General features: G+C 51.9%; 2 protein-coding genes across 2 annotated transcripts; both read left to right on the forward strand.

Annotated features, from left to right (window-relative positions):
* The first annotated feature begins 1,538 nt into the window (after nt 1-1,538).
* On the forward strand, nt 1,539-8,562 carry LOC129197672 (loricrin-like). The gene is made up of 6 exons (XM_054806323.1): nt 1,539-2,697; nt 2,791-3,181; nt 7,134-7,504; nt 7,601-7,829; nt 7,998-8,209; nt 8,303-8,562. Exons 1-6 carry the CDS (start codon nt 1,539-1,541, stop codon nt 8,560-8,562), a joined length of 2,622 nt encoding a protein of 873 aa, XP_054662298.1.
* Nucleotides 8,563-11,166: 2,604 nt separating this feature from the next.
* Nucleotides 11,167-12,124, forward strand: LOC129197500 (loricrin-like). The gene is made up of 2 exons (XM_054805989.1): nt 11,167-11,172; nt 11,438-12,124. Exons 1-2 carry the CDS (start codon nt 11,167-11,169, stop codon nt 12,122-12,124), a joined length of 693 nt encoding a protein of 230 aa, XP_054661964.1.
* Nucleotides 12,125-13,484: the final 1,360 nt, after the last annotated feature.

Here is a 13,484-nt window from a genome sequence, read left to right on the forward strand (position 1 = left end):
GAGGGCTGGAGCACCTCTGCTATGGAGACAAGCTGAGAGAGTTGGGCTTGTTCAGCCTGGAGAAGAGAAGGCTCCGGGGAGACCTTAGAGCCCTTTCCAGTCCCTAAAGGGGCTACAGGAAAGCTGGAGAGGGGCTGGTGACAAGGGCAGGGAGTGACGGGACAAGGGAGGATGGCTTTAAATTAAGAGAGAGTAGATGTAGATTAGATATAAAAAAGAAATTCTTTATCATAGTAAAAGGGTGGTGAGGCCCTGGCACAGGTTGCCCAGAGAAGCTGTGGCTGCCCCTGGCTCCCTGGCAGTGTTCAAGGCCAGGTTGGATGGGGCTTTGGGCAACCTGGGCTGGTGGAGGGTGTCCCTGCCCATGGCGGGGGATTGAAACTAGATTGTCTTTAAGGTCTCTTCCAGCCCAAACCATTCTATGATGATTCTGTGATCTGTTACCATCTACCCACAGCACTTCAACTCCTTTCTCCTTTCTGAAATAGGCATCACCCCTCCTCCCAGAGGCAGTGTAAAGCCTCCCTGATCTCTGTGCTGTCCATAGTGGTGCATTCAAACAAAAATCACGATCAGCACATCACTGGTGTAGTGGCAAAGTCCAGGCATGTGAGATTCCTTTGCTGCTCCAGCAACAGCAGTCCTACCCAGTGCAGCCCTGTCCCTTCCCCTGGGCATCTCCATAGTCCATAACACACAATAAACACAAGTCTCCAGAGCCCCTTCTGCTGCCAGTCACCACCCCAGCAGCATCTCCCAGCTTGAGTGGAGGGTGCTAGCTGGAGTCCCACAATCCTACCTTGAAAGTCAACTGCGGGAGCTGGGCTCATGGCGTGGTACCTGCGGCCAAACTGCAAGCAGCCTAGGAAGTGATGCACTAGAGAGGCATTGATCCGATTGAATGAGTCAGGACAAGTGGGCTGAAGGAGGACAGTTTGTTTAGTCAATAAACCTATCACCATTCCTTTGGATGCATCACTTCCCACCTAGGAAAACTAGAAATGGTATAAAAGCTGCTGGATCTCACAGTGCTTCATTCGCTCAGCTCTGCTCTGTTGTACGCGTTGTTGGAGCCAAGAAGGGTAAGTCCATTTCTGCCAAAGGGACCGATTCTTCTCTTACTTTCATGCTTGTAAAACATGAACGCATTGGTAAAGTATGCCTGATGGGTGGTGGTTTGGGTGAATTTAAGTCTCCTGTGAATGTCAGCAGAAGCAGGATCATCTCATGCTACTGAAAGTCGGGTGTTTCATCAGTATAGAGATGGAGATGGAACAATTATGGGATAAAAGACTTTAAATGACGGGTTGATTAACTTGAGCAATCTGGTAATCTTCTGTTAGCAAAAGGCTCTATCTGTGGCTGGGACCCATGGAGCACAAAGTGCTTAGAAGAAGGGAAGTTGACTGGTTCAGGACACTGTTTGCCAAGGTCGTTGGGCTGTACAGGGGTCCTTCTGGCTGGGGGAAATTCCCGTGATGGCAGCGGCTGCTCTTGAGTAAAAAGCATGCTGTGTCTTGCAGGGTGACTACTCCAAGATGTGCTCCAGACAGACCTCCGGAGGCTGCCATGAAACGTCCTCCCAGTCCGGTGGATGCCACAGCGGGGGTTCCTGCTGCCATGGGGGCAGCTCCTCCAGCTACCAGTCGCAGGGCTCCTCGTGCTGTGGGGGCTCAGGCTCAGGCAGCTATGGTGGGGGCAGCGGGGGCTCCAGCAAGATCATTGTCAGCTCTGGCGGTGGAGGAGGTGGATCCTGCTGCAGCGGGGGCTCCTCAGGCTACGGCATGGGAGGAGGATACAGCGGTGGCAGTGGGGGATCAGGCCAGAAGATCATTATTAGCTCAGGCGGTGGAGGAGGTGGAGGCTCATCTGGCTGCTGCAGTGGGGGATCCAGTGGTGGGTCTTCAGGAGCAAAGAGCATCGTTGGAGGTGGAGGTAGTGGGGGATCCTCTGGGTGCTGCAGTGGAGGTTCCAGCTATGGCATGGGCGGAGGATCCAGTGGTGGGTCTTCAGGATCAAAGAGCATAATTGGGGGTGGAGGAGGCGGAGGATCATCTGGCTGCTGCAGTGGGGGATCCAGTGGTGGGTCTTCAGGATCAAAGAGCATCATTGGAGGTGGAGGTAGTGGAGGTTCTTCTGGATGCTGCAGTGGAGGTTCCAGCTATGGCATGGGCGGAGGATCCAGTGGTGGGTCTTCAGGATCAAAGAGCATCATTGGAGGTGGAGGAGGCGGAGGATCCTCTGGATGCTGCAGCGGGGGCTCCTCAGGCTACGGCATGGGAGGAGGATACAGCGGTGGCAGTGGGGGATCAGGCCAGAAGATCATTATTAGCTCAGGCGGTGGAGGAGGTGGAGGCTCATCTGGCTGCTGCAGTGGGGGATCCAGTGGTGGGTCTTCAGGATCAAAGAGCATCGTTGGAGGTGGAGGTAGTGGGGGATCTTCTGGATGCTGCAGTGGAGGTTCCAGCTATGGCATGGGCGGAGGATCCAGTGGTGGGTCTTCAGGAGCAAAGATCATCATTGGAGGTGGAGGTAGTGGGGGTTCTTCTGGATGCTGCAGTGGAGGATCCAGCTATGGCATGGGAGGAGGATCCAGTGGTTGGTCTTCAGGATCAAAGAGCATCATTGGAGGTGGAGGTGGAAGCAGTGGAGGATCCTCTGGATGCTGCAGCGGGGGCTCCTCAGGCTACGGCATGGGAGGAGGATACAGCAGTGGCAGTGGGGGATCAGGCCAGAAGATCATTATTAGCTCAGGCGGTGGAGGAGGTGGAGGCTCATCTGGCTGCTGCAGTGGGGGATCCAGTGGTGGGTCTTCAGGAGCAAAGAGCATCGTTGGAGGTGGAGGTAGTGGGGGATCCTCTGGATGCTGCAGTGGAGGTTCCAGCTATGGCATGGGCGGAGGATCCAGTGGTTGGTCTTCAGGATCAAAGAGCATAATTGGGGGTGGAGGAGGCGGAGGATCCTCTGGCTGCTGCAGTGGGGGATCCAGTGGTGGGTCTTCAGGATCAAAGATCATCATTGGAGGTGGAGGTAGTGGGGGATCCTCTGGATACTGCAGTGGAGGTTCCAGCTATGGCATGGGCGGAGGATCCAGTGGTGGGTCTTCAGGATCAAAGAGCATCATTGGAGGTGGAGGTAGTGGGGGTTCTTCTGGCTGCTGCAGTGGGGGATCCAGTGGTGGGTCTTCAGGAGCAAAGATCATCATTGGAGGTGGAGGTAGTGGGGGATCCTCTGGATGCTGCAGTGGAGGATCCAGTGGTGGCAGTGGCGGTTCCTCAGGCCACACAATCATCATCAGCTCTGGAGGGGGCAGCGGAGGCTCCTGCCAGTCCACACAGCAGAAATGCCCTCTTGTCATTCCCCACATCGAGTCCCATCAGACCAAGCAGGCCTGCCACTGGTCCCCCAGCCACCAGAAGTAACAGCCACAGGCGGCTCCAGATCTCATCAAGAACAGCCCTGCCTCTGTCTCCCAAGTTTGCCTGTTTCATCCCCAACATGTCCTCTTCCTTTTTCTTTCCTTGATGCTGTATCCCTGCGCTCTGAACTCTCACATGGCTCTTCCCACCCATCAATGAAGGGAAATAAAAATTACGGTGTGCAGAAAGAACTGGTTTTTCAAAGCTGCTTTTGTCCTTTGTCATTTCCCTGCTTACTTTGAAAAAGTGAATAATACATCAAATACATTCAGCTGTGATATCTGCAGCTTGCAGTGGTGGAGCAGATGAGTGTCAACAGATCTTGCTTAAGTAGAAGATCTGTGTCCCTCTTGCAAGTAATGTCCACCAAGGCTGTGACTTTAACCTGGGGAATAACTCCACCTCGGTTTCCACTTCCCAGAGAAGGAAGCAGACCACAAGCTCTGGATTTCACTGCAGGGATTTTCAGTGCAGACAGCAGCATCCTTTGGAAATGCAGTTAGGTTTTTAGGTACTCCATTTCTCTAGCTCTATCAGGAGAGAACAATTAATTTTGGTAGGCAACATTCAGCAAAATTTGTGCTGAAGTCAGCAGCAAGTCCTCTTCGAGACACGTGTGATTACAGTCTTGCATTCAGTAAATTTTAAGCTAAAAGGGGTTTTTGTCCGTCTCACATACACAGCTGGTAGCCAGGAAACAAAATTAGGAATAAAAGGGATCAATGGCCATGCAAATGCTTGAGCGGTCATGACTGTCTGGATTTTGCCTTTTGCAGAAAAATTGGAGAGTTCCTCTTACACCAGCAGTATCTTCATGTCCCATGCTATCAACGTTAGCATTGCTGCGCATGAAGGAAGCTGCTGGGGAAAAGGATTGTAGGATCTGGCCCCAATTTTTCTCTCTCTCATAGCAATGCACACCAAGGCACCATCCATTGAGGTCTTTGCGGTGATGAGACTGAAAGGCAACATGACCTGCCAGCCCATCCTGTGGGTGACTGACTGCAGGGCAGAAAAGAGCCCAGACAGAGCATCAGAAAACAGGCAATGTGGCCCAGATTTGTGGCAGCCACCACCATGAAGCTTTCTGCATCCACCCTGGCCTTTACCGAACGTGGGTATTAAAGCTGCTCTTTAACTTGGGGGGACTGTGGCAACACCAACCCCTGCAGCAGCTGTGGCTCCAGCCACGCTCTTCCTCCACATGGGGCAAGCACCACACATGCACATGTGCTATGGGTTCAGTGTTTCCAGTCCCTGTGGGGTCCAGCCTTGGGCTCTCTGTACACCAGTGCTCGCAGGAGCAGCTCTCACCACCCCTGCTGAAAGCCTCCACAGCTTTTCCTCACACCCTGGGTCCTGGTGAGCTGCAAATCCTAGGTGCCCCTTTGTGCAAGTCCCTGCAGGTTAAATGCATGGAATGGATCAAGGTGTTGTGATGCTCAGTAGCACAACGCCCACACTTCATGGGTGCGAGCCAGAATTGCAGTGACAATTAGATTTCCCCTCCGTGATGAGAGTAGAGCTTAAGCCACTGGAGGGAGTCCAAACCAAAATGAAGGAAGCCCCCTGCACCCACATTCCTGGTGCTGATGGTTGTGTCCCCATACCAATGGAGTTGCATGCATGCTCAAAAATACGTTCATCATGACAGGGCTGGGCAGCCTGCTGCTGCTGTCATGCATCCTCTCAGCTAAACCCTTCCAATTATGCTTTCCTCTACTCAATCTCCCATGAGGGTGGACGCTGTTGTCAGCCTCCGAGCATGCATGACGCAGTGACAGGATGAAGCTGCTGCAAAACACAGCAGCCAGCACTGCGATAACTGTGCTGACGAACTGTCATTCTCCAGCAAGGAAAAAAACCCAGGTGCCTCCCCAGCCTAAGGTATGGTTGGGCTGGCCAGTGAAGCAGGACCCTCAAAAAATAGGTCCTGCTAAGACAGAGGAAATGTTCAATATCCTAGAGTTCATGGGTAGGGTCTTGATGGCCTTCAAATGCACCTTTGCAGATAGAAAGATCTCAAGACTTTCCCAACTGCAGCCTGGTGATCAGGACCCCTGGGAAGCCAGACCTGAGCACAGACCTGTCTGCTCAATCAACAGCAGCGTCCACCTTGGACTCCCAAAAGCGTGAGGGGAAATGTCCCTCATGTCCTTGCCATCCTCACAGGGCCCTCTGAAATGAATCTGCGCTGGTGGTACCTCTCGTCTGTTGAGCACATGGTTGCCTTTCCCAGTGAGTCAGATGTACTCCTGCTCCCCATCCAGCTCCCCATCTCGCCAGTCCTTGAGGAAACCCTTTTTCCCCCAAAACCCGCTGGGACTCTGCTCCAGCGCACCCTTTACCATTGTCCTTCCATCACGTTCTAACCCCAAGCAGCTCCAGTCTCCATCCTGCAGCATCTGTTCTGTCTCCACTCTCTGCTGAGTACCCGAGAAGCTGCAGCTGAGCAGAAATGGGCTGGGGAGCACCCAAAATAGACCCCCAGCGCCCATTTTCCCCCAACATTTCAGAGCAAGGCTCCCGGAAATGAATCATTAAGTAGAATTAGCAACTGCGATATAGAACATAATTGATACATCTCCTTCACATCACCTATCTGCTGCAAGTGAGTCAAAGAAGGAGGTAGCTAAAGCCAGGCTCATTAATAAATCTATCAGCATTCCTTAGGGTGTCTCACTTCCCTTAGGAGCACAATGAGCGCAATATAAAAGCTCACCTACCCCAACGCTCCTCATTCACCTGCCACCGAGCCCTGCAAGCATTTCCAGTTGCACTGAAGGTAAGCCCGTTGATACGGAAACTTTTTGAACCCCTATGTAGAGTGGTCAGACGACCAATTGGTCTTCGAGCATGATTTGAACGGGGGAACCACGCCGACTCAACGTTGGACTGGGTTCTCCAAAAACCAATTTGATGTGCCAACTGGACTGCCTTCCTTACAGAAGGGAGTTGTGGCTGATATTCTCAGGGCTCACAGATATGGCTGAGTTTTCAACTTTTGTGAGTTTTAGCGGTATATACATCCAGAACAATCTACAGTGGGACTGAAGTTTTTAGACTGCCAGCTCTGAGCGTGACAGAGCACATGTAAAAAATCTCTGGAAGTACTCGCAACCTTCCTGCGCGCAGAGTTTTTCTGTGACTGTTGTGATCCGCAAACCAGTCCCTGGGAACTTTTCATTGCAGGTCTTTCCTGCTGTCAGACAAGGGTGAGGGAGTTTATGAAGCTGCCGTTCTTGTAGGACTGCAGAATACAGGGCAGACAGGGTATTTCCTCCATTTTTTGTTTGCTGTGAAGGTTCAGCAGCATTTCCAAGAAGCTCCTTTCTGACAGCACTGTTTTTTGCAGGGTGACTACTACAAGATGTGCTCCAGACAGACCTCCGGAGGCTGCCATGAAACGTCCTCCCAGTCCGGCGGATGCCACAGCGGGGGTTCCTGCTGCCATGGGGGCAGCTCCTCCAGCTACCAGTCGCAGGGCTCCTCGTGCTGTGGGGGCTCAGGCTCAGGCAGCTACGGTGGGGGCAGCGGGGGCTCTGGCAAGATCATTGTCAGCTCTGGCGGTGGAGGAGGTGGATCCTGCTGCAGCGGGGGCTCCTCAGGCTACGGCATGGGAGGAGGATACAGCGGTGGCAGTGGGGGATCAGGCCAGAAGATCATTATTAGCTCAGGCGGTGGAGGAGGTGGAGGCTCATCTGGCTGCTGCAGTGGGGGATCCAGTGGTGGGTCTTCAGGAGCAAAGATCATTGTTGGAGGTGGAGGTAGTGGGGGATCCTCTGGATGCTGCAGTGGAGGTTCCAGCTATGGCATGGGCGGAGGATCCAGTGGTTGGTCTTCAGGATCAAAGAGCATAATTGGGGGTGGAGGAGGTGGAGGATCATCTGGCTGCTGCAGTGGGGGATCCAGTGGTGGGTCTTCAGGAGGCAAGATCATCATTGGAGGTGGAGGTAGTGGAGGTTCTTCTGGATGCTGCAGTGGAGGATCCAGCTATGGCATGGGAGGCGGATCCAGTGGTGGGTCTTCAGGATCAAAGAGCATCATTGGAGGTGGAGGAGGTGGAGGATCCTCTGGATGCTGCAGTGGGGGCTCCTCAGGCTACGGCATGGGAGGAGGATACAGCGGTGGCAGTGGGGGATCAGGCCAGAAGATCATTATTAGCTCAGGCGGTGGAGGAGGTGGAGGCTCATCTGGCTGCTGCAGTGGGGGATCCAGTGGTGGGTCTTCAGGAGCAAAGAGCATCATTGGAGGTGGAGGTAGTGGGGGATCTTCTGGATGCTGCAGTGGAGGTTCCAGCTATGGCATGGGCGGAGGATCCAGTGGTTGGTCTTCAGGATCAAAGAGCATAATTGGGGGTGGAGGAGGCGGAGGATCCTCTGGCTGCTGCAGTGGGGGATCCAGTGGTGGGTCTTCAGGAGCAAAGATCATCATTGGAGGTGGAGGTAGTGGGGGATCCTCTGGATACTGCAGTAGAGGTTCCAGCTGTGGCATGGGAGGAGGATCCAGTGGTTGGTCTTCAGGATCAAAGAGCATCATTGGAGGTGGAGGAGGTGGAGGATCATCTGTCTGCTGCAGTGGGGGATCCAGTGGTGGGTCTTCAGGATCAAAGAGCATCATTGGAGGTGGAGGTAGTGGGGGTTCTTCTGGATGCTGCAGTGGAGGTTCCAGCTATGGCATGGGCGGAGGATCCAGTGGTGGGTCTTCAGGATCAAAGAGCATCATTGGTGGTGGAAGCAGTGGAGGATCCTCTGGATGCTGCAGCGGGGGCTCCTCAGGCTACGGCATGGGAGGAGGATACAGCGGTGGCAGTGGGGGATCAGGCCAGAAGATCATTATTAGCTCAGGCGGTGGAGGAGGTGGAGGCTCATCTGGCTGCTGCAGTGGGGGATCCAGTGGTGGGTCTTCAGGATCAAAGATCATCATTGGAGGTGGAGGTAGTGGGGGATCCTCTGGATGCTGCAGTGGAGGATCCAGTGGTGGCAGTGGTAGTTCCTCAGGCCACACAATCATCATCAGCTCTGGAGGGGGCAGCGGAGGCTCCTGCCAGTCCACACAGCAGAAATGCCCTCTTGTCATTCCCCACATCGAGTCCCATCAGACCAAGCAGGCCTGCCACTGGTCCCCCAGCCACCAGAAGTAACAGCCACAGGCGACTCCAGATCTCATCAAGAACAGCCCTGCCTCTGCCATGTCACCTTTTTCCATCCAGTCCTGGCTCTGTTAGCCTGTTTCTTCCCAGCGTATCCTCTTCCCTTCCCTTGATGCTGCATCCCTGTGCTGAGAACTCCAGGATTAAAAGCCTTGTGCCCCGCTGCTGGTGTTGGGATGCCTTTGATAAGGCTCTGCTGCTTTTCCAAAGAGCATTTTTTTCCATCTAATAAAAGTAATAATATCTCAAAGCTGCCTTTTTTTTGAGTGTGGGTTTTTTTCTGTTTTTTCTCAACCAGCATCGTATGGTCTTGGAAGCTGGAAATCTATCTGACGAGACATTTCACTCCTCCTGTCTGTAAAGAAGATGGTGGCTTCCATAGTGCATTGCCGTAGATGCGTCTCTTAAGCCATTCAGTTTATAGCACCTTCATTTTCCCCCATGGGCTCCATGGCAGAGTAACAACAGATAAAACATCAAGCAACCACAGCACCCAACATCCCTTTGGTGCCTATGCTTGATGCAGCCATCCCAGCTCACAGCTCTGAAGTCCTCTGAGGTACCAGCACCCAATGACCATGTCTGTGGAGCAATGAAGTGCTGCTGGGAGACATGACCAAATCCATCAGGCTCAGTCCTGAAGGGCAGGGACTGGGACTGACCCTCAATAGCAGCTATTGCTGCTCAGGGTGGCCAACAACACCATGCCAATGTCCATGTCCTTCCCATCCTCCTCCTTCCCTCCCAGCTTTGCAAACCTCAGAGCGTAAGCCTCACACGCTGAGTCAGCCAAAGCAGCCCTGGGCCAGGCAGAAGGAAATAAAACCAGCCACAAGTCCCTCAGGCAGCTCAATATATCGTGCCTGCAGGTCTCAAATCCCTCCTTGCCCAAGCTTTTGAAATCTGCTTTGAAATGCCGAGGGCATCACCACCACCCCTGTGCACTGCTTTCTGCCTGGTAGACGTGGCCTTTTGCCAAAGCTGGGACTCACTGTCCCCACGGTGAAATTGCTCAGAGCTGAACAAACCTAGTCCAGCCTGTAAGAGCTGTGCTGCAGGGCCGATCTGGAGGACAACAGGCTGCAGCGTGGACATTATGCCAGGCAACACCACCACCATGGCCACAGCACGTATCCCCTGCAGCCCTCCAGATCAGTCTCCCTGGAGTTCCCGGTGCTTGGTGCTCTTTCCAAGACAGAGGAAGGACGCAGCATATGAAAATGCAGAGGGAAGGCATCTGGAGGCATAATCCTTCATGAGAGGAGTAATCCAGCCACAGTGGGTTTAAGCGTCAGGACATTCACACCTCCACAATTCTCTCCAGGACCCCTAAGCTTTCTCAGAGCATCTCTAGCACCCTCCAAAATACCCAAGCCAGGCACTTCACTTTTCACTAGCTTCTGGTTCCAACGCAAATGTCTTCTTCAGAAAATCACCCACTGGAGCCACCAGTGAGATGCTGGAGGGATCAACGTGCTGTTTGACCACCAGATGCTTTCTGAGCATTTGCCTTCCCCTCTCCCGGGTACTCGCTGATAACATCCACCCCTACAGCGATGCCCCAAGCCACGAGCGCTGCCACACCGCTGAACCACAGCCTCTCTGTTCCTTCCCTGAGCAGGACATGGTCACCACCACCCTCTGTCCCACAGTTGATAATCCTCTTGCTCAGCATTTCGCTACACCCACTCTCCCACCCACCTCCCCTGGTCTCCTCCAGCGTTGCCACCTCACTGGGGGGGCTGAAGAGGTCCTACATAGCTCAGGGCAGGAGCACAGGAATAGCATCATTAAGCAGAAGTAGCAATTACTGTTGCATGTAACACAACAAACAGCGTGAAGGAAAGATATCGATCAGATGTTATGAGTCAAAGCAAACACTGAAATCAGAGTTTGGTAAATAAATCCTTGCCATTCCTTAGGGTGTCTCACTTCCCATATATGCTAAACGCCATATAAAAGTTCCTGTCTGTTAAAGCTCTTCATTCGGTCGACTTTTATCTTCTAAATGTGTTTCCAATGGCTGAGGAGGGTAAGTCAGCTCTTTTCTGAGACTTTACTATTTCTCATATTTATGGGAGACAGCTTCATTTGAGATCTTGACGCACGCTTGCAGCAGTACCCATGCTGCCTAAGCATCCATAGCAAAGTTCTCGGCATCTGTACGGTTTCTTGCTACGGTGTGGATCAGATCACTAGGAAGCAAGGTGAAGTCAAGTCACTGGACTGGGAGCCATGGGGCTGAGCAGGTTAAAAAGCCAGATGCATCCGTAGTGGGACCAGCACGTGGTGACTGCATAGTCTTTGCAGTTTTCAACACATTTGCAACACTTGGGAGACATTTTTTATATTATTTAATAACAAGCCTATGCTGTACTTCATAATGGTTACACACCTCTATGGCTGTGCCGGTTACCTTATGTAAAAGACCTTTGGGGATGCTACGCAACGATGGCAATAATACAGCCAGCAACCTCATCTTACATGGAAATTTTGATCCACTGCTCTTGCAACAGTTTAAAAACAGAAGCGAGGATAATCCTTGCTATTTTTACATCTCTGCAGTTATGGTCATGAAGATGAGTGGGGAAAGCCATGGCGGTTATTAGATGTTAAAGGAATATAGTTCAGATTTTGATTCTGTGGAAATACACCCTGGAGATAAGAAAGAGAAAAGCTATCCCAGTAAGAGTCAAAATACTCTTGCATTTGAAGAACAGCTGGGCAGTACTCAATTTCAAAGCCTGGCATTGCCCAAGGCCCTGGCAAAGCTTTTCTGACCGCACCGCCTGAAACCTCCCCACCTGCCATGGTGCAAAATGAAGCAAAATGGTGGACGTTTGGGTGTGGTTTTTTTCTCTTTCAGATTTATCATTGTCTCCAAAGGAGATGTGCCCGGCGGAACGGGGGCTACAGCAATGACATCTCCTCACACCACAGAGGATGCTGCAGCAGCAGTGGAGGCTTCTCAAGCCTCGAGGGACATGGCTCCTTCTTCTGTGGTGGGGAAGGCTCAGTCATCTACAGCCGAGGAGCTTCATCCTGCCAGCCCATGCCAACATCATCCACCTACGGCATTGCAGGGGGTTACAGATGTGGCGGTGATGGATCTGTTGTAATAGCCAGCGGTGAAAGCGGGGGGACATCTGGCTGGGGAACTGCGGGGGGAACACTCCCCGTCTACGGCACTGGGGGAGGAATACGGTGCGGCAGCGAGGACTCAGGCCAGAACATCATTGGCAGCTCAGGGGGTGGTGGAGGATCCATCTGCCACAGTGGGAAATTGGGCATCGCTGCGGGAGGAGGCTCGGGATACGGATACGATGCATCACCGAGAGAAAAGGCCTTAACAACAGGTGGGGGCAGTGGTAGAGCAGGGTACCATAGCGGAGGATTGGGCTATGGCGTCAGGAGATGCTCAAGCCCAGAGCTCAGCTCAGGAGGCGGTGGGTCCTCCCAGACCATGCAGCAGAAATGCCCCGTGGTCGTTCCCAACATCGAGGCCCACCAGAGCAAGCAGACCAGCCACTGGCCCCCCAGCCAGAAGAAGTGACTGACCCGTCAGCCGCCCCTGCTCAAGCAAAAGTGCCATTATGGTCGGGGAGCTTTGCATTCCTCGCGTTGGGCTGTGCTAGTGTAGTAGTGCTGCTGTGAGCACCGCTGGGAAAAATGATTTGTGCTTTGGCAACGGGAAAAGATTCTTCTCTCCACCTCCTTCTGCTCATGGGTTGGAAAATAAAACTTCATAGTCTGTGGGAAATTCAAGTATCGATTTCTTTAATTTCTGGCTCCTTCACTCACAACACAGATAGATACCCAAGGAGTCTACTTCACGACACAAGATTTACCTTCCAACATTTTTGATACATATTTTACAACCATCCTCAAAAGTAATATGTATTTTAATAGAATTAAAATACATCATTTTCAACAGCAAGAGAAGGTTCTTAATTTTGCCCTTGCTGAAGTCAGAGCTTCCCCCATGCTGTTCCCATCAACTGGAAATTCTCCGCCCTGCCGAGACCCCCTGCATTCCCCCTGCTAGACTCTGCGAGATACGTTAAGGAGATATGCAAAACTCCCAGGTGATTTCGGACTGATTATTATTTACAGCGTGACCTTGGGAGTGCAAAGTTGTTTACCTGGAAACAATTACACGCCAGGCTCCTGTCCCAGCGAGATTGCAGGTGATGTCGTAAGCCGGAGCACATAAACCTTATGCTTGCACCAGGGGCATGAGGCAACTCGAACGAACTCGTTTGCTTCTTCGCAGTAACCTGCTTCATGACATTTTTTGATAGGATCAGGCCCTAAATTAGACACAGGGAGAAGATGCTTCCTCTGCGCTGTGCTGATAGGACAGCACAGGGGAGGCTTGAACATCCTGTGCCGGTTGTTAACGTGGTGTTTGCCAAACACTTAGCATTTCGAGACTGTTCTCTGGGGTTTTTTTTTGACTCCTCCAAATACTGGTAATGAGGGGAAAAAAACCACCCATAGATCAGTGCGTATTTAAAAGGGAGACAAAGGAGCATAAAATCACACCGTAAAATATTTTTACCATTGCTGTTTTCACCCACCTGTGTGGTTTTGGCCTTTTCAGCTCAATAAAAATCCAGAAAACTTTGCCCTAATGTTTGTAAAAACTTACAAAAACCCAACTCCTCTGAGCTCTAGCCCTGTGTTTGGTGCCACAATGGGTATCTTTCATGCCGTAAAATGTTGTAAGGTGGGAGGGCTGTGGTGCAGAGAACGTTATACGAGGTTTTGTCACCAGCCATATTAAATTCCATTCTAAAATTAAACAGCATTATCATTTATTTGCATCTACTAATATTTCTAAAATCTACCACTTCATTATCGATTTCTGATATTTCCCCTGCTTCATATGATAGCATCAAAGGCAGCAAAAA

Source organism: Grus americana, chromosome 29 (assembly GCF_028858705.1).
Source record: "Grus americana isolate bGruAme1 chromosome 29, bGruAme1.mat, whole genome shotgun sequence".
Taxonomy (NCBI): Eukaryota; Metazoa; Chordata; class Aves; order Gruiformes; family Gruidae; genus Grus; species Grus americana.

What these genes read in the sequence shown, in the direction of transcription:
- LOC129197672 (XM_054806323.1), top strand. Translation starts at nt 1,539, where the DNA reads ATGTGCTCCAGACAGACCTCCGGAGGCTGCCATGAAACGTCCTCCCAG. An exon ending in AGTGGGGGATCCAGTGGTGG is followed by an intron (nt 3,182 to 7,133) that starts GTCTTCAGGAGC and finishes TGGCTGCTGCAG; the next exon opens with TGGGGGATCCAGTGGTGGGT. An exon ending in AGTGGGGGATCCAGTGGTGG is followed by an intron (nt 7,830 to 7,997) that starts GTCTTCAGGAGC and finishes TGTCTGCTGCAG; the next exon opens with TGGGGGATCCAGTGGTGGGT.